A 19308-nucleotide genomic window follows, 5' to 3' on the forward strand; every position below is an offset into this window, starting at 1 on the left:
TCCTATTGTTTTTCCAGATATTTTGGTTAGCTATTTAGTCCTTAGATTAGGTCAGTGTGACATCTCATTCAATTCGTCCTCCATCTGGATTTATTATTCTCTTTCTAGTCTTGTTTTTTCCAGCCTTGATTTTCTCAGCCTTGCCTAGTGCTTTCCTTTGTGAGCACTTAACATGAGCAAACCCAAGAGAAATGGATTTTTATATTAATAATTTAGCATTATTATTTCTTTTTTTTCTAAATATAACCAAACCTGTCAAGTGTATTTTGATTAGATTTCCTATTGGTTAGATCTTCTGTTGGCAAAGCTGATTGTCATTTTAAAAACATTTTAATGTGCCAACATTGCAAGATACAGAGTAAAAAAGTATTCTTTAAGCATCTGTATTCAGAAGTTTTCCATGTTTATGCATGAAAATATGTAACACATAAGATACCAAATTTAGATAGTGTTTACTTGTGAAACAGCATCTTCACAAGTCATGTTTGGCTCCCATATCAAGTAAGGCTCAAACTACAATATGCTGGAAAATACCTATAAACTTCCTGTTTAACAACCATCACTAAGTTTAAAAGCTGTTTTTAACAAATTTCCCCCATTTCTCAGTTTTATTGGTGTGACAGTACTGTAGTTTCTTTCTGTATGTCAGCCTTCTTAGATAGTTCTTTTGAGGTCTGGTGGATTTTGTTCTGTTTTGTTTTGGTTTTTAATCCAAGCTATTTAGGACAAAATTGCCAATCCACTGCTGACTTAACCTCACCTTTGAGAGAGCAGTTTGCAGGAGATTTTTAGAGTGGCAGAATTCAGTTTTGGTTTTGTGGTATCTCCTTGCTAAATTCTCATGGGAAAATAAAAGCTAAATTGTGAAATGTACCTATAAAGAAAAACATAATTAAAGCCTGATTTAGAATCCATAAAAGCCAGGGAAAGACTGCAAGGGAATTTATTGTCTTGGAAGCAAGTCTCTTGGGGGCATTTTGTTGCTGTTGTGTCATTTTGTATTGAAATATTTTTCAAAAATTCATCAGCAAAGAAGAACATTTTTTCCTGCAGTTTTTAGCACCATAAAGTCACTCATTCCTTTATATGGTAAATCCATATTTGCACCCCAGTAATATTTTTAGTACAAATATCTCTCTATGTCCATTATGGTCCAATACTGTAGTTGTTTATAAAATGTTAACTTTAGAGTGATTGAGTAAGGTAGAGTTCTTTCCTTAGTTTTTGTTGTGTTTTTTTTTTAATTTGTTTATTTGTTTATTTGGAGTTTTTTGATGTGCTAAATAAAATAATATATTTGTATCTTAAATGTCGGAGTTTTCACTCCTATCATGTCACAAAGTAGTAATAGAATTTTAGCCACTCTAAGGACATGGACATGCAAATTCAATAATTTCAGCATCTATAGTGAGATAGTGGAGGGAGAGTGTAAAAAGTATAAATGTCAGCTTCCCACCCATGTAGTCACAGTAGTCTCCAGATAAACAATACTAGATTTAAGAACTCATAGTAAGTTGTATCTATGTGAGAAACATTGAATATAGGGCAACATCTAAAAAACTACGGAATCATCCCCAAAGCTAACTAACAATTTTCTTGCCTGGTTTGCTGTCATCATATTTTCTTTTCCTCATACTAAGTACACTTTTACCTATTTCTTGGAATGCCATCCACCTGATTGTCTAAAATTGTATTGGATGTAACTTCATGAAAATTTAATTCATATTCATTAGAATTTGAACATTTAATCTTCCAGTATTACCATGTGGCTCTCGGTGTTTTCACATCAGCTTCAGCCAAACCTGCTGTAGCTTTCTTGCAAAGCACTGTGTCTCCTCCTGAGTGCAAACAGAGCTAAATTCCTCCTCTTCTCCTCTTTGCTGCACATCCTCTGGTCTTTGCCAGACAGCTTTCTGTTAGGTAGCATCCATGCTGATGTGCACACCCTGCATAAAGTTCTCTTCATGAGACGTACACACAGCTAACTCATAGATGCCCTCCATGTCCTCTTTTCCATGTAAAGGAGGCGAACATGGAAAAGAGGACATGGAGGGCAGAAGGGAATCACAGCATGGCTTTCAGGACAGCAGAAGAAAAATGGGAAGACAAAATACTGATACAACATTTCAAGAAGAATAAGGGACTGTGACACATCACATTGGTCACTGACTACGGTTTCTTTCTTTTTTTACTTGAAAAAGTAAGCTCTGGTGGCTGTTTTGTTTCTCTTTTGCAGTCATCCCTAACAAACAGTGACATCATCTTTGTGAAACTGCATGCCCCTTGGGAGGTCCTGGGCAAATATGCTGAACTAATGAATGTAAGAATGCCTTTCAGGTAGGTGTAGCTGTATTTTGTCTCAATCTCCAAAGCCACACTATACTGTAAAGTTAATGTGATAATTACACCAAAAAGCCTGTAGAAAAGCTCTTCTATAAGATACTAAACGTCTTTAGGAAGCATAAATGGAGTTCCTTAGATACCACTTGCATTGCTGTTTCTTGTTAAAGCCTACAATTTTGGTACAATACTGGTTTGAGATGATGGTGGGCTGTAGCAGTGCAGCTGTTTTCATGGGGTATTCTGTCCTTAGGCCCTTTAACCCCTTCAGTGCTGGAGCCCCCTGCATACTTGTGCGCTGCTGTTTTTTAAATGGACATTTCATTGAAATCAATGGGAGGTCAAGAAGATCCAGGTACGTAAGGCAGCACAGAAAGTGCATGTCTGTTTGACGTATCTGGTATGCACCTGTAAATTGCTTGTATAGTAAGTAGTTAGTATCCCATAAATAAGTGTAAATATGTATCTCATCTAATAGGAGAACAATTTAAGCTATGAATGCACTTTTTTACTGGAGAAAATAGAAAACTTATATTAAATGCTACTGATAACCAGATTAATTCCACATTGAAATTCAGGTTATTTTTATAATTGATTATCTATTATTTGCACGCTGGGCTATGAAATTTACTATGTAAAATATTGCTTTTACTCTGCTGGTTATCAGAACTTTTAAAGTAGCATAAAGACTTCCACTGGAACTGACCACAACCCATGAACTGAGAGGCCTTGACTCTTCTTTCAGTTAGCCGGGTTTGCAATATAAAGCTCCATTGATTTTAATGGAATTACTCCTGAATAAGAAAAGAATCAGACCGAGAATATGCAACTAGTGAGCTGGTGCCTTTGTAGGATTCCTTATGTTTTTTTCTTACCTAAGTATGAAAAATGCCTCTGGTATGACACCCTGTAGCAGTAGAGAACTCATAAGGATAAATGGATATGTATGAAGGACAAAATTGCAGGCTTATTTTGTATTTATTTTATTTTCATTTTCACAGCAAATCTTCAACTGTTCTTCCTTATGATTTTATTATTAAAGAGAAAATTCTAAAAACAATCACAAATCATTGCAGGATAGTAATATTCTTTTTTTGAAGTGTTTCAGCCGTAGAAACGATCAGACCAAAATTGTGCCTTCTTTGACTTCTGCGCCATTCCATGAGATGGACCCGCTCTGGCAGTAGAGTGAGGTTTCATGACTTAGAAATACACCAGGAATTCTGAATTTAGTAATGGGGCAGCTTGTTCTTTCCTGATCTCCCAGCAGATAGTAAAGTAGGTGTCATACAGATTATATAGAAAGCTTTGAAAATGCTGCGGTTTTCTTGACCTGCTTCAGGATCATGGCTTCATTCTTTCCACATCCATGGAGAGAGAATTACTACAGCATTGTTAAGTGGAAATCATGATAATTCACTAGTGACTGCTGGGCAGGCTCTTTAATTTTTTCTTAAAAGCAACAGTACAGATTGCCATTACAAAAATATATTACAAAGTGTCCACAAGTCTAGATGGTGTGTTCCCAGATGCCTTTGTCTAAGCCCTTGTTTTAAGAGCTGCTGATTGCTTATTGCTCCTGCTTATTCAGGCTGGAATTGTGCAAGATCCATGCATCACTGAATAAAATCCATGTTGTTTCAAAGCAGGAGGGAAAAAGTGGTGGATACCTCTGAATATTGGAAGCAAAACCAAGAAGTGGATGGCATCTTCAGAAACACTTAGCTTTGACCATTCTCTGCTGAGAAAGGTCAAGCAGAGTAAGATATTGAGCATATTGAGTAGAGCAAGATAAATAACACTATCCAAAGAAGGCTGGCCAACATGAAATAGTTTAAAAAATTTCACTTCACCAGCATGATATGGACTCTAATAACAACAATGTTCAAAAGTTCTGAAAATTAACCTGGAATTTTAAATAATTTATAATGCATTAGTATTGTCTTATTTTAGAGGATTTGCTTCCAAGGCACTAACTGCATTCCTATACTCTATCTACTACAGTATTTAGAACATGTGTGGTGTAAGCTTTCATTTTCCAGAAGTGGTGCAGTTCTGCATTACACAATGGAACCTCTCAGAATACACAGAAACCACCTCAATTTAGCAATTACCCTCAGTAGAAGACAAAGCCAGCCTCTGGAGGAGGAAATCAGAGTTTGGTCAGGCACCCAAATTTTCCAGAAAGGACTATGCATCCCAAATCCATGCTCAAGAGCCCTCAGATTTTCTTAACTCTTGTGAAGATGCGATCTCTGTGCTGAAGGCAGTGTGTCAGATCCTGACAGCTGTGGTATGATAGGCATTTATGAGAAGAACCAGAGCGGCCAGCAGGGGAGTGGCCCGGGATGTGGACTCCCAGTCCTGGATCTACACATGATGGTTAGGGGCTGCTCTGCACCGCAGGGCTGGTCAGGAGGCAGGTTGGGAGTGGGTTCAGCATGTGTCTGCTCATGTCCTCTTGTCTGCTCACTTGCTCATTGTTTGCTCTCACACATGGCTTATTGCACTGACAACAGAAACCAGCCTGAATGAGGGGCAGAGGGAATGGCTACACACTTGGCAGGGTGCTGAGCACATGTGCATTTGCTTGTGCAGCTGGTATTTTGTTTCAAGGGATGTTATCCCAACAGGAAACACAGACCCCGCTTGGTACTGCATGTGTTACAGCATATTGCAGCATAAGGTACAGCTTTCCTGGCTTTTCTAAGTGATTCCCCCTTGTGTTTCACCAAATGGAGCTTTAATAACTCACTAGTAGATGTCATATAATTTATCCATACTTGTGTCAGCCCTGTGGAATTCCTGCAGCAGTTTATGAACTCTGAAATAGAAACATCTTCAGGTCCCCAAGTTCCACACATGACAAATAGCAGAAAAGGAGGAGACAATGGGAAAACTATAACCTTCTGGCAATTCAAATGCCACCAGTGTCTGTGTGGCTTCCTGTGACGGTTCTGTTAATCTCTCTTTTAGTCTCTTCCTCCACCTCTTACAGGCTTCTATCTTCAATCTCCTTTCCTTCCTTGCTAGTTCATACTGTAACTGACGATGGGTTTTCTTCTCGACTGGCTTCATTTTTGCTGTTCTTCCAGGAGAAAAATCTATTACCTGCATCGCCGATACAAGTTCATGAATAGGTGAGTACAGTTCTCATGGCAGTTTATGCTCATGTGGACCCAATTACAAAAATAATTACTAAAGTCAAGCTGAAAGGAAAAGTTAATCAGTTGTGTTTGTAGGAATGATAAAGGGAGTGGTTACACAATAAGACATCTGCAAGAAAAAAAAACAAACATAAGTTGCATTTTTAAGGCATCTGCACTGTGAAAGAAGCAATTAATTTAATCAGTTTTGCCTTTTTTAGGAATAAGAAAATATTTTTCAACTGATGGAGTATTTAAACAAATAGCAGTATGTTAGTGCAAATGCTGTATCTCCTTCTTTCCATGTAGCTCATTAGGGAGTTTCTTGGGGTTAGAGTACCACAATTACAGGGTTTTTTAATTTCCATGAACCTTGCTCACTTGTAATACTGATGGCATTATTTATTTATTGCTTCCTCCATGGGGATATTTAGAAAGATGGTGGATAGGAAGCCAATAAACCAAGAGATGTATATTTTCCAAGAATCTTTGAAGTGCTTTCACTCAATTATTAAATACCTTTAAGGTTATGCTTGCTACCCAGGTTATGTCTGACTTCAAGCAATGAAACTCTTTTTCTGCAGCAGTTTGCATTTTCTTTTTGATACCTTGGAAAATGAAATGAAAATATCTCCAAAATGCCAAAAAACTGTGCAGACTCAGCAAAAAACAGATCATTTATATATCTACAATTATCTTTCTCAATTATCTCTCTCACTGTATGTGGCATTTAATGCCATGGTACTCTTGATGAAGTTTTCAAAGGGGGTCTAACTCCTAATTACTGAGGTCAGTGAAATATTCCCAAGAACCTCTAAGAGAGAAAAATTAAATTTGGAAAATCTGCATTTTGGAGTAAACAGCCATACCATTTTGCACATAATGTCAATACATTTACATCCATGGGATGATCACTCTGCAGTATAGCATATTAAAAAACTTTTTGGATATTAAGTTATGTCACAGTGTACTGGTAACTTGACAGCATGATATCACATTATGGAATTTGCCTTTTCATATTAGTAAGAACCAAATGAGCCCTTTGCAGACTTGAGACATTTTATCCCTCTTTGGCACACAGTAATAAATGCACACAAATCTAAAACTTGTTCATGCTGCCCCACTTTCCATTCCCACCTTACAATAGATACTATAGCAGCTGTTAGCTTTGGAATTGGTTTTGCAGAACAGCTGCTTTGACTAAAGCAATAGATAGGAAGGAGAAGGTGAAGGTTCCATCATTTATATGTGTTGTACGAAGTTTTGCTTCACTTTCTTATGAGTCAGGATGCAATTTGAAGTCAGTATGGGAAGAGGTATGATCTTTTTCTGGTATTTAGTTTCTGAGTGATGAGAACACTAGATTCAGTTTTTATGTTCAGGTCTATAAATAGCTGCTTGAGGGAGAAAAGCTGTAACTGAATGGCCCCAGAGGGGAAAAATAAAATATATTCAGCTTTATTTTCACTTATGTGAAACTTAGATATATGGCTTCAATAAAAGTATCTATTTCCTCTACTCATAATTCAGTGTAGATTACAAGTACCCAAAGACTTTCTTCATTTTTTGAATTAATACAAATATTATGTCGACATTTGGCAAAATTTATTTTAGAGAGGAGTTTCATCACAAGGCAAAGCCCAGAGCAGGTCTCTTGCAACTTGTGAACCTGACTTGAATTTTCTCTCTGAAAAGGACTAGTGATCTCAGCACTTCAAATTACAAAACTTCCATACTTTAAAGGAAAGGAGGGATATCAGACACCTTATAGCACCTGCATCATGGTTAAAAACTGAACTAATAAAATAGCTAATGCCACAATATAAATAAAATTCTATGAAAGCTAACCCACTCATAAAAATCAGTCTCAATTCAAAACCATTTTTCTTTTCTTAACTTTCCTTTGAAAAACTTTTCTATCCCTACCCTACTTTATGGTGAGAAAACAGTTTCTTTTAAATTTTTTGAGAAACTCTGAGTGAGTTAAGCACAGTATGTATCTTTAGAAAGGGGATGCTGAGTAAGGACTAGACTTGGAGAGTAGGGCCAAGATTGAAGTGGGAGACACTCTGAGGCAGTGTGTGAAGCCACTACCTCTGTCACTCCATCACCCCATTGTTCCTGCGTAGGTCACACTGCTTTCCAAACATCGTTCCCCTATTCGGCTGGGTGTGCGGAAAGTGAGGCATAGATTAGTCTTGAAGAAATGATTAAAAAAATAGATTTTTAACACTGTGTGTGTATTTGTTAGCACCCACACCACTCTTTCAGCTTTTTCCTTTTGCGAGATGATCCTGTAGAGTACAAAACCTGCACTGCTGACTGACGGCACTGTTGGAATGAGCTGGAGGGAATTAAAAAAATTGGTCATTTTTCTTTTCCAAGGAGATAACTAGGGGGGCTTGCTTTCCTGCAGAAGGCTGTACTGCATGTTCTGTGCTTTGCAGTAAGGTTTTGCAACCTTCTCAGACCCGTTTGCCAGCAGGCTGACTGAGCATGCCAAGTTATCTGAGTCTTGGGAATGGCAAAGCACTCAAATTCTGGGTACACTCAGTGAGAAGCCAGCATGAATAATGCATTGCTGTTAAGTGGGGAAAGCACTGGGTCCCTTTGTGCTGTGCTTGTGTGGTGTGATAAACCTGCAGCAGGCAGTATCTCAAATGTGCACATTGACTTGCAGCATGAATGGGAAAGGATTGCAGAGGGGCAGGGGTGTTAATAGCTTAGAGAATTCTAACGAGTTTAATCAACAAGAATGGGACAGGATATTTAGAAAAACCCTCTTCCTAATTCCTCCTTCAGTTTCCACACCCAGATTCACTAAGCCTGTTGAATATACACAGAGCTTACTGAATTTACAGGAGAAAAACCAGAGGCCAAAAGACAGGGATTTCCCCCGTAGAGAACTTGATTTCCCCTGGCATTTCTGTCTGCCTACACAGACTAGCTCAAGGCTGTCAGGATGCTGCAGCTGGAGAGTTACAATGGACCAGGCCTTTAGAGCCCTGGGATCTGACATCTCACCTGCATTCAGCACAGATATTTGCAAACTGCCTCCTCCTGTGCTCGAGCTGCTGGGTCAGTGCAAACACTGCCCATGGAGAGGTTATGACTAATTAAGTAATTAAATATTATAATAAGTTTACATATATATTCCAGTTTTCCCAAACAGTCCTGATGATAAATTTGCACACATATGCAACATCCAAAACCCCTCACCCCATCATGCTATTCCAGATTGGAAGTCCAAAATTGAGACTAAAACAGGTACAGCTTATTTATTTACAATTTTGAAATGTGCCCATGTTTAAAATTTGCCATTAGCTTCCCTATCCAAGATGAAAAACCTGGTGGAAGAAGGCTGAATATTCCAGGAAAACTGTATGAATTTTAAATGAAAATATGTAGCATTTTCACATCACTTCCCTATATATTCAGCTGCCTGGATATGGGTTGTCCTCCCTCAAACGGACTGTGCAGAGGTACCAGCATTTGCTGGTTTTAAGAGTTCTTATGTTGGCTGTTTCAAAAAAAAAGAACAAATACAAAAAAACCAAACCAAAACAAACAACCCCCTCAACCAAATTTCCAGATTTCCAGTACTTGAGCTTCTTTCGGAACTGAGCTTTAAGTTCAAAGGAAGTAAAGGAAATAAATTCTTGTCCTTTAGCTCCACTTCTGGAAACATTCAGACAGTGACTGAAATATGGGCACACTCCATATTTTGTAGTCCATGATTTTTGCAGGACTCGGTGGTTAGGACTTGGAGCAGGGCTTACTGTGCTAAACATGACTTTCTTAGGTGCTTTTCATTATAATATTTTAGTATGGATTTGAATTTGGTTTAGATTGTCTTCTCCAATGAGCTGTGATTCTTCCCTTCATTTCACTGTGTATCTTTGCATGAATGCACCTGTAGTTAAATCTGCCCTTTCTCCAGCTCAATCATTGTTTGCTTTCACCTTCTTAATGTAAGAATCTGCATAGCAGTCACCTGTTAGCCTATACACCCCGAGTTCTGGTTTCATGGAGGTTGTAGTGTTGCAAGAAACAACGAAATGAACAAACTAGCATATTTTTTAATAGCATCAATTGCAAGGTAAGAATCCATACAGAGAGCAGTAATGTAGCTTGCTGGGTTTAGCTGCCAAAGATCTTTGTCACAATCTCCACTGTTCTAATGTTTAGATGGCTAAAATCTAATGTTGGTTAAGCCTGAATTTTAAACTAACTGTAAATGTGAGAAATAAGCATTTAGAGACATGCCAAGTACTCACTGGGCTTAATAAGATTTATGACAGCATGTAACATCAGCATTGCTTTTCTGATGAGACAAAATAAATGCTCCTCTGCAGAAAGCTGGTTATGAGTAATTGAGTTCAGCATATGTAATGTGGTCTGCCTCAACAAAAGTAAAAAAACATTGCACCTTTCCTGGTTGTAAATATTCAGTGCCCTGTACTTTATAGTGTAGTGAAAAAACCCATTATCACAAATGCTCATACTTATCATGTGCTGCAGGATCGAGAAACAGATAAGCAGGTTCCGAGGATGGTTGCCCAGAAAGCCAATGAAACTGGACAAGGAAACACTGCCAGATCTGGAGGAGAATGACTGCTATACTGCTCCATTCAGCCAACAAAGGATCCACCAGTGAGTATTCTATCATATCTCAGTTGCAAGGTAAAAACTTTTCTTTCTGGATTCACCTTAGAAAAAATTGATTTCTTTGTTCATGTCTTAAGGACTAGTGCCTTCATATTAGCCCTTTTTCACAAAAAGGGACAGAGAGCTAGTCTAGGTTTCTATTAATTAAAAATTCAGCTCAAAGCTAAGGTAATCAATGGGAAAGTGCCTTTTAATTCACTGGAATTTCAATTACATCTTTAAAGGGATCAAATGGCTATTTTCTCTCAGGTCAGAATTGCAGTTGTTCTTTTTCAGTTAAAGATGTGATTGAAACTTTTCTCAGGATTCCTTATGTCTTTAGCATAATCAAAACTAATCCTTCATCACTGGTGGTTGTAATACTGATACTTGCATTTCATTCTACAGTTATGACTGTAGAACAAACAAAACTCTAAAGAAAACAGACAATGTCAATTTGATTGCATTTCTCTTTCAATTTTATGGAAGGAAAACTCCTTGAAAAATAGCAGTGTTCAGACAGTGTTTAAACCTAGCAGTGACACTTTTCCACCAATAGCACCAGTGTTGGACCAATGTCAGAGAAATCACTTGGCTACAAGAAGCCTTTATTCCCTTGCAAAATGCAGAAGAGAAAAAGCCCCACATAACTTTCAGAACTCCTATGGAAGTTAAGGGACGTAATTTTTTTTAAGTCTTATGGGTAGTTACAGTGTTTGTGATATGGGAATCAGTCATTGACTGAGAGCAAAAGCACAAAGATTAGGCAGCAATGTTGAGGGTACTAAAAGAAGACACAGAATGAATTATAGGTCTCTCAAAATTCTGAAATATGTGGTTTTATTCAGGGAGAATCCAAGCTGATAAAGCTCTGAAATACCTCATTTTGAATGAATAATTTTTCAGGGATTTGATTTACTAGCTGCAATAAAAATGAGTAAAATAAACCTCTGCCACAAATGGCATCTTTCCAAATACAGCAGAAAAACAAGAACAGGTGGAAAACTCCAGGGAAATTTCAATAGAAGTCTGTTTGATACCGAGATGGGTCGGTTATTGTGCCCGGCAAGAGGAAGAGTAGGTTCAAATTAGCTTGAGAATAGAGCAGTAATACTAAAAAACTAATAAATTGGGATGTCAGCATCAGTGTTTTTATTACCAGTAATATTAACTGCTAACTTCCTTTAAAATTACTGCACATAGGAAAGGAGTTGATGATTTATTCTGAGAGATTTTTTTTTTGTGGCTGAAAGAAGAATTGACATATATGAACCCAGAGTATTTTTTTTAATTCTTCTGCCTTGCTCATGTTCATGTTGGTAAACTGGCAGGAGAGTTTATTAAGTAGTGTTAGTTTCATTAACACTCCTGCTGTTGTTTGATGCACCTTCTACGTCATTGCAGGCTTGGAAACTTTACTCCCAGGCAGACCTGACATTTTCTGCTTAGCTTTCTGTGTGTAGTCTTCCTATCCTTTTGTGTGGGAGCTTATAAAATGTTGGCTGAGCTGGCCTGCTTCTCTCAAAAGATGCTGGCTCTGACAGCAATGGTGTTCCTATGATGCTTCAGCCTGTTTCCTGTATTTGGCTGGTTTTGTTTCACTAGAATTTTGAAATACAGTGACTTGTTCAATATTTTTCTACTGAGTCGCATGCAGGTATTTCAGTTTTTTAACCCAGAAACCCACAATATTGTTTTAGGAATGTGAAGTAAATAATCACTGAAATTCTTGAGATGCTGAAAAAAAGAATTACCATCTAAAATAATTTTATGATAATTTAGCTTGCGTTTTGTCAGTGGTAAGAAAAGTTCATACATATTGATATTTGGGATGGTTAAGGTTTTGCTACAGTACTCTCACCATACCATATTACCAGTACAATGTAATTATACTGGAGGCTACAAAATTGTCATGGGTAGTTACTTGTGGAGTTCAGTGTTCCACAAGCACATCATCCATCCATAGCCTAGAAGAACAGCAACAATCTCTTTCCTACTCTTGGGCCTTTAGCTGAGACTCTGCCTCCTCTTCCATCAGGCAGTAGAGCCAAAACTGATTCAGAGAGAACAGGTACAGGACAGGAGGGGTCCCAGTACCACACCAGTGCTCAGCTGGCTGACCTGAGTGTTGTTTAAGACTTTTCATTGAATATATAACCATTTTTTGAGCAAAGTAAATGTTTGTAACTCAGTTTTGTAATGCTCAGTTCTCGAAGTCCTCAGAGAATGCAGAATAAATGCAAGTTTTTTAGTCCTTTTGCACTGTATTAAGGTGGTAGCTGAAAAATGCCACTATTGCCAGCTTTTTGTCAGAACTTATGTACAGATTTTGAGTTTTAAGTTTGTAGTAGAAGCCATAAAATTTTCCTGCAAATCTAGAATCCTAAGTGAGGGGAAGAGATGAGTGGGAAGTACATTCAACTGTTCTTTGAGAAATAACCACAGGAGCCTAAAATATAAAATCAGTCTTTTAATTACACTGATGAGGATTTTTCTGGCTATTGTACAAGTATTTCTGGAGAACAAGATATGTACTTTTGGCAGTTGAAAATATTTTGGATTTCTGTGTTGCCATAAATCGCTGTTTGTCTAAAACATGCTCAATAAAGACCATCAAGTAAATCACTCACAATTCCAACCATATGAAAGCATAAAACTCCATATCCTTAGTTTTCAGATAAGATCTCCATGGCCTCACAGTAGATTTTACCACATATCCTACCTGGAGGCTGCCAAAGTCTTCCTTTTTTCCTGGGTTTATATACTTTTCATTTTCTAAAATATTATGCCTTAAATATTCATATGAGCTTGGCTGCATTTGAAATATTGCAATTTGGGTCTAAAATTCCTTATTTCTTCCTTTCTTCATAGCATCAGATGTCTTTCATGTCACCAAAGAACAGGCAGTTTATCTTTTGTGATCTAGCCACACTTTCCACACAGAGGGCTCTAGTCTGATACAGATTTTATAACATGATCTGAGTAGAAACTTCATTTGCGATAGTTTCTTTCAAAAGCATGGAAAGACTCACCATACTTACAATTCGATGTCTGGGAAGGAAAATAATTTAGAAAAAACCTGACCAGACCTTATTTCCATAGGAAATAGTATTTTAAAAATATTGTTATACAAGGAGTGTGTGCAATTTTAGTAGATCATATCAATAGACTTTTTCTTTCTTGCATTTTTTTTCCCATTCAGATGGAAAAAAAACTGATGTGGAGAAATTCAGCTTTCCAAAAAAATTAAGTTTGTTTTAAGAGGCACAGCCAACCATTTGTCCTTCCTCCAAAGAAGAAAACACAAGAATGACATTTGTGAGATGTGCCTAACAACTTTTGCAGCACAGCTTCAGGTTTTCTTTTAAAGGCATTATGGCATACTTCATAGGGTATATCTCAAAACTGTCAGTACAAGAGAAGACCAAAATTCATCTTATTCCTTAAGTAATAGAAAATCTCTTTTTGGAGGAAAGAAGTTCTGCCAAGCACTTTATTTTTTAAATTGTTTGGAATACAAAATTATTATTTTCAAGATAGACTTCTGAGTAGTGTCTCTTTTTTGCAGCCACAGCTTGGAAAAGGTCATGCTTATACCAAAGTATTTCTTCTGAAAATTATCTGTTACAGGAATGCACAAGATATGAAAAATGTTTACCATTAGACACACTTAGATGTTCTTCTACTACATCTTATTTATTTCATGTAGTCAGCTGCTAATCACTTGGGAATAGTAACAGCAGCAATTAGCTGCAAATTCTGAGATAACTGTGCACTAGCTAGGAAAATATGTTAATTGCTGTTTAGAGATATCAAATTATATCAGGAGCTATTTCCTCTTTGTTTTTTCTTTCAAAGGCAATAAACTCCCTGATTGAATATTAATCTAATATATAATTGAATAACCACTTAAAATAAATATTTATTACTTAGTGAAAATAAGATTTAAAATTTACTCAATTAGGAGGACTAGGATAGTAACTTGATTAATTAAGCAAAAAAGGTCCCTGCATAGCAGAGGTTAATGGAGTTCTTCTCACTTGTATTATGTCCCCTTGTGTACACGAGTCTTGTATTTTTTTCCAGATTTCCAAGATATGTGTCTCTCAAAGACAGCATGTTTTTTCAACCTTTTTCTGATGTTCAAATTGGTCTTAACAAACCCCATCTCTACCAAGGTGATCTGTGCCCATGTTCCCTTGAGCCCCCTCACCCCAAAATCATGGATAGATCATGGAGCTGCTGCAAATGGAGACATGGCACAGGGCTGCATGGACACTTACTTGTTTTGAACCAGGATGGTCATTCTGGTGCTCCAATACATCCACACTATAATAACTATACATTTTTAAATGGCTTTTTATAAATGGGGAATCACAATTTTGTAAATCCTGCTCTCAGACAAATCTTTGTGCTGCCAAACTTGGACATGCCCTGCAATGGTTTTTTTGACTCCCTCTGATTTTGGAAGTTTTAAGTGCATGAAAAATAGAAGGAAGGAGGGCGCCCCTGAAAAATACAAAAGGCTCCCTCCTTCTATCTCAGGTGAATATTTCTAAGTGAACTAATTTAAATTAAGAAGCAGTCTGGGGGGAAGACGGATCTGGGGCAAAGGCAGGGGAAGGTGGAGGAGAGATTCAGCTCTTTCATGACTTTCTATTTTACTTTAGCAGTTTTGAGGCTGTGGTGCCAAAGTGGAAACAGGGAGAGCCACTACAACATTCATCCCAAAGTGACCCTGTTTTAGGTCCTGTATGGTATGAAAACCCCCTGCTAACCATTAATAAAAATGTCCTTTTACATAAACAAGACAATTAGCTACAGCCTTAAAAATCAAGCAAAATGAAAATCAGCAAGTGCTAATAACATAGCCATTCTCAAACAAATGAAGTACAGAAATGTGTGGTATTTTTCTCAGGAGAATACTGCAGACTCACGTTGCTGCTTTTGCTACAGCTGATGATTTACTTACTTTATGTTAAATGAGCTATTACCTCAGCCAACAACAGGTTGGCTGTTGGCTCTGTGATTTACCTGGGAGTACAGAAGGTTGGGCACTTTTCCTGTGCTAAGGAATACACTACTCACATAGAGGTCACTCCTTCCAAAGACATCTGTGCTCTTAGTTTGTACTGCTTCCAGCAGAAGGCAATTTTAGATATGGCGAGTGTCAGACATCAAATGTTTCAGTGTCTGTGGATCCCACAGTGCAAAGATACACATGGATCTGTGCATGCATTTGTCCTCCCTTTGTACCTTTTCACCAGGCCACAGGTGTTCAGATTTCAGCTTGTTTATCTTGCCACTAAAGCAAAAAACAGTCTTTTCCCGCCTTTTGCATTCCCAAAATATAAAAAGTAAAATAAAGCAAGAAAAGTAAACCCACTTTTTTTCAAATGTGTATTCAAAGATTCAAGAGCTAAATTTACCCTTTAAGGGTTTGTACAACCTGCAAAATTACCAAAGACAATGTATGAACAGGAATTAATTGGTAATTTTTTTCTTGGTTTAATTTGCACTAATTTGGGTTTTTTCTTTAGACAACAGCTAGCTTTGCTGTGCTTTGCTACCCACAGAAAGATAGTTTGAAATTTCTAGTTCACAGTTTAGTTAAAAGGCTACAAATACAGCTTCAAAGCAATTAACCTTCACTGACTCTTCATGTCTCTTACAACATAAATGTAAAGCAGTATTTCCAGAAGGACATTTTTGAAAGGGACTTTAATTAAGGATCTACTCCGGAAGCTTTCCTTCCAAAAGTACTCTCATTATCTTCATTGGGATTTGCCTTTTGAGTAAGGATAGCTCGCACAAATAAGACTTACAGGACCAAGTTAATGATTATAGCTGTTGTGGAACAAATCACTGTCTTTATCTACCTATACATTAACTTCACAGGTAAAAAAATTATAATGTATTAGTCCTTACTTGTTTTTTGTCTCACAAATGAGGCAACAAAATGATGAAAACCACCAGTGAAGAGTCTAATAAATAAAGAGTAAACCCTTACTGAGCCTGAAAACAAGCTGTATTGCTCTTATGAATATTCAAATCCTTGTGCGTGTTAAAAATCTAACAAGGGCAGCAGAAACAGAACAGCTGAGGAAATTCTTCCACCTAAAAGCAACAAGGGTTAAGAAATTCACTAGAAAGCCTCTGCTTTATACGGTTCATAGCTCAGTAATGTCTGATAAATGTTTATGTGTACCTAGTTTGAAATTGTCTTCAGCTCTCTCCCCTGTGAACTGAAATTTGAAGTGTGGGATTCTTCACAGACTGAGAAAATCTTTCTCCTCTGAATTCTTCATTGGATGCTGTAGAACATGGAATAGCTTTGATGGTTATCCTATGAATATGGATTTGCCACCCACACTCAGAAATAAGACAAACTGAAGCACAAAAATTTGGGGGGAAGAAACGTCCATGAAGCCTGGGAAGAAGGGGTGGTGGCTGAAAGGGGTAAGCCCTACACTGAGCTGCCTCATTCTCACCTGACAAGAGCAACTCCTGTGACTTTTGAGATAAATTGAAGCCTGCCTGACATTGTCCTAATTTATGCCAATGTCTAACCAGGATGTTGTAACACAGATACAAGTACCTGGGATATTCCCAATCTTTTGAGGCCTTCCACTTATGCCTGCCTCTTTTTGCTTCATGTGCCACAGATCCCTGCCCCATTGATTATGGTGATGCTGCTCTTTCTGGGTCTACTTTACAGACAATTTTACAGAAAAAAAAAAATGAGTGTTTGAGTTAAGCAGATTTTCAAAACCATATGACTTCAAAATAAGTGAGGATTCACTTATAAGTTCAAAATTATATATAAGTTAAAAATATATATATAATTTCAAAAATAAGTGAGGATTATTTTTTAAATGTTACCACATGCAATTCTATCCCATAATAATGATATTGTTAGGGATTGTCCAGGACATCCGGAGGACTCATTTTTGGCACTATTTCTTCACCTTTGCTGAACTCTTAACATCTCTTATTTATCTGTGTCTTCATGAATAACTTTGGAAAACACTCAAGGGCATTTTTTTGACCCTGTCTGATCATGGTGAGTCCTTCCCCTCCTCTCTCCCTCCTGCCCTTCTGGCACAAGACTGGGCAGGGCAGAACCTCTGCAGCTCACATTCTCACAAGTGTTTTAGGACTGCTTCAGCTATTCTGGAATAGGCAGAGTTCTTCATGGCAGTTATCATACTGAGGTGTTTACATCTGCTTCACAGACACGTCTGGTCATTTCTTCCTGTCCATGTGAGATCAAAAGCTATAATAAGACAATTACTAACTTTGCAAATGAATGCAAATGACTAAAGTGTTTCTTTAAACAAGTGATTATTTCTTTGTTTTTTAGAGTTCCCGTAATCTTTGATTTTTGTCTTTTTGCATTCATGACTCATGAAAAAAGAAATTCTTAAATACAAACAAAACTATTAAAAAAGTTCTTCAGAAAAGATGTTGAAATGGCTATCTCTAGTTGCAGTATGAGACAGTTGTGATAACAGATGGGCAAAATAACCTCGTATTACAAGGAAAATAGATTAAGGTGTTATCTGGTTCCATGTTGCAGTTTCCCAGATAAGGTGATCCAATTCACAGCTGAATCCTACAAGAACTCATCAGAATGATGAGTCAAGCTAAGTCAGAATGAGAATTACTGTGCTGTTTTGATATCTGTGAAGTTATCTTCATAGTTCTTTAACTGTCTGGGAGGTGAAGTCTTGGATAGTCAGGCAATAAAAGAAAATTAAATAAAGAGCAAAAATCTCTAACTATTCATTTCTGTTTTACTCCTGTCTTTTAATTTGTTTCTGCTGCTACACAACCAGCCTAATACAGAGTTCCAGTTTCAGCTGAAAACAACACTGTTCTACTTGCTTCACAGTTTGGAATTTATAAAATATAAAATATAAATAAATATATAAAAAATATATATAAAATATAATTTCTATCAGCATTAAGATTTACATCAATAGAGTAATATTTTTTCCCTCAAAATACTTTTGGTAGTTATTATTTCACATACTGATTACTTTCAGCTGAATTTGATAGAGGTGTAGAGGTAAAGATACATCTTTATTTCCAAATATCTTTCTGTATCTGAAGCAAGCTCAGTCTTGCCTACCTTTTGAGTATTAGCATCTTGAAATGGAATAGTGGCCCAAAACTGTTCCTATACAGAAAAGGCAGTGGCCAGTGGATACCAATTGCATTTGCTGTTTGGTACCAGCCCACTGGTAAATCAGCATGCACATGGTAGTCAGCAATATGCATAAATCTAATTGCCTTTGGTAGGTACTGTAGGGCATGAGTAGGACTTTGGGAACAGCAGGGAAACGAGAGGAAGCCAGAAGTACTGAGTGCAGTAGTGAGACGATTGTAGACACAGAAATGGCCTGTGAGTATCTGGGGTGAAGTAGCAAAGGAGACATGAGATAGTAATCTCTAGAAAACCAGGTTTTATTACTTCTGGTGCTCTTGGAGCAATTTGTCTTACATACCTTTACTTTAGGATTTTTTTTTTTACTGTCAGCCTTTGAAGAAGAACGTGAGGATCTTATGTACACATTGTATTGTATTGAAAATTCAGCTGAGAATTTTGATAATAAAGAGGGAGAACACAAAGTTCTCAAAGTCCAGAAGTTGGACTCCTCATTTTTCAAAATTACTGTGGAGGTGCAAAGCTGTATATTATTTCCCATGGGTAAAGATTGATTCTGGAAAAAAAAATTTCATTTGGGTAAAATTACCTGAGGGGAAAACTGAGCAGTGAATCTCACATTGTGCAAAAGAGAAGGTGAAGTGAAGCCATGCCAAGCTCTTGATTAAGATGATCTCATTTAAGGTCATATTTGTCTCGTGTGCTCTCCTACAGACTCATCTCTCTATCACATCTCTGTGACCTTAACATTTTATTTGGCAGTTTATTCAATTCTGCAGCTCTTCAAAAACACAGATGAGGAAATCAATGTTGCCTCCTATCCGCAGGGTTTGTTGGGTTTTTTGAAATTTATTCCATCTAACCTATTGAACACAGAACCTGTATTCATACTTAACTTGATAAGTGGCCTCTGAGAGCTAATTTTCTACTGTATTTTAGCTTCCAGGACCAAATGTAGAAGTATATGATACTTTAAATTTCTAACATTGTATTCAGTAACAGTTT

At 37.3% G+C, this 19308-nt stretch overlaps 1 protein-coding gene across 13 annotated transcripts in view; it reads left to right on the forward strand.

Moving 5' to 3' along the window:
* Positions 1-19308, forward strand: part of ANO4 (anoctamin 4) — a 175945-nt gene that overhangs the window by 104203 nt on the left and 52434 nt on the right. For 9 of the 13 annotated variants that reach the window (XM_064419859.1, XM_064419858.1, XM_064419860.1 and 6 more), the window contains 4 exons: positions 2237-2337; positions 2594-2695; positions 5436-5480; positions 10008-10139. In XM_064419859.1, the coding sequence (XP_064275929.1) occupies positions 2237-2337; positions 2594-2695; positions 5436-5480; positions 10008-10139 (380 nt within the window). Of the gene's footprint in view, positions 1-2236; positions 2338-2593; positions 2696-5373; positions 5481-10007; positions 10140-19308 lie in introns of those variants that run through there. The other 4 variants (XM_064419862.1, XM_064419866.1, XM_064419867.1 and 1 more) reach the window with 4 other exon arrangements.

This window comes from Passer domesticus, chromosome 5 (genome assembly GCF_036417665.1).
Source record: "Passer domesticus isolate bPasDom1 chromosome 5, bPasDom1.hap1, whole genome shotgun sequence".
NCBI classification, from domain to species: Eukaryota; Metazoa; Chordata; class Aves; order Passeriformes; family Passeridae; genus Passer; species Passer domesticus.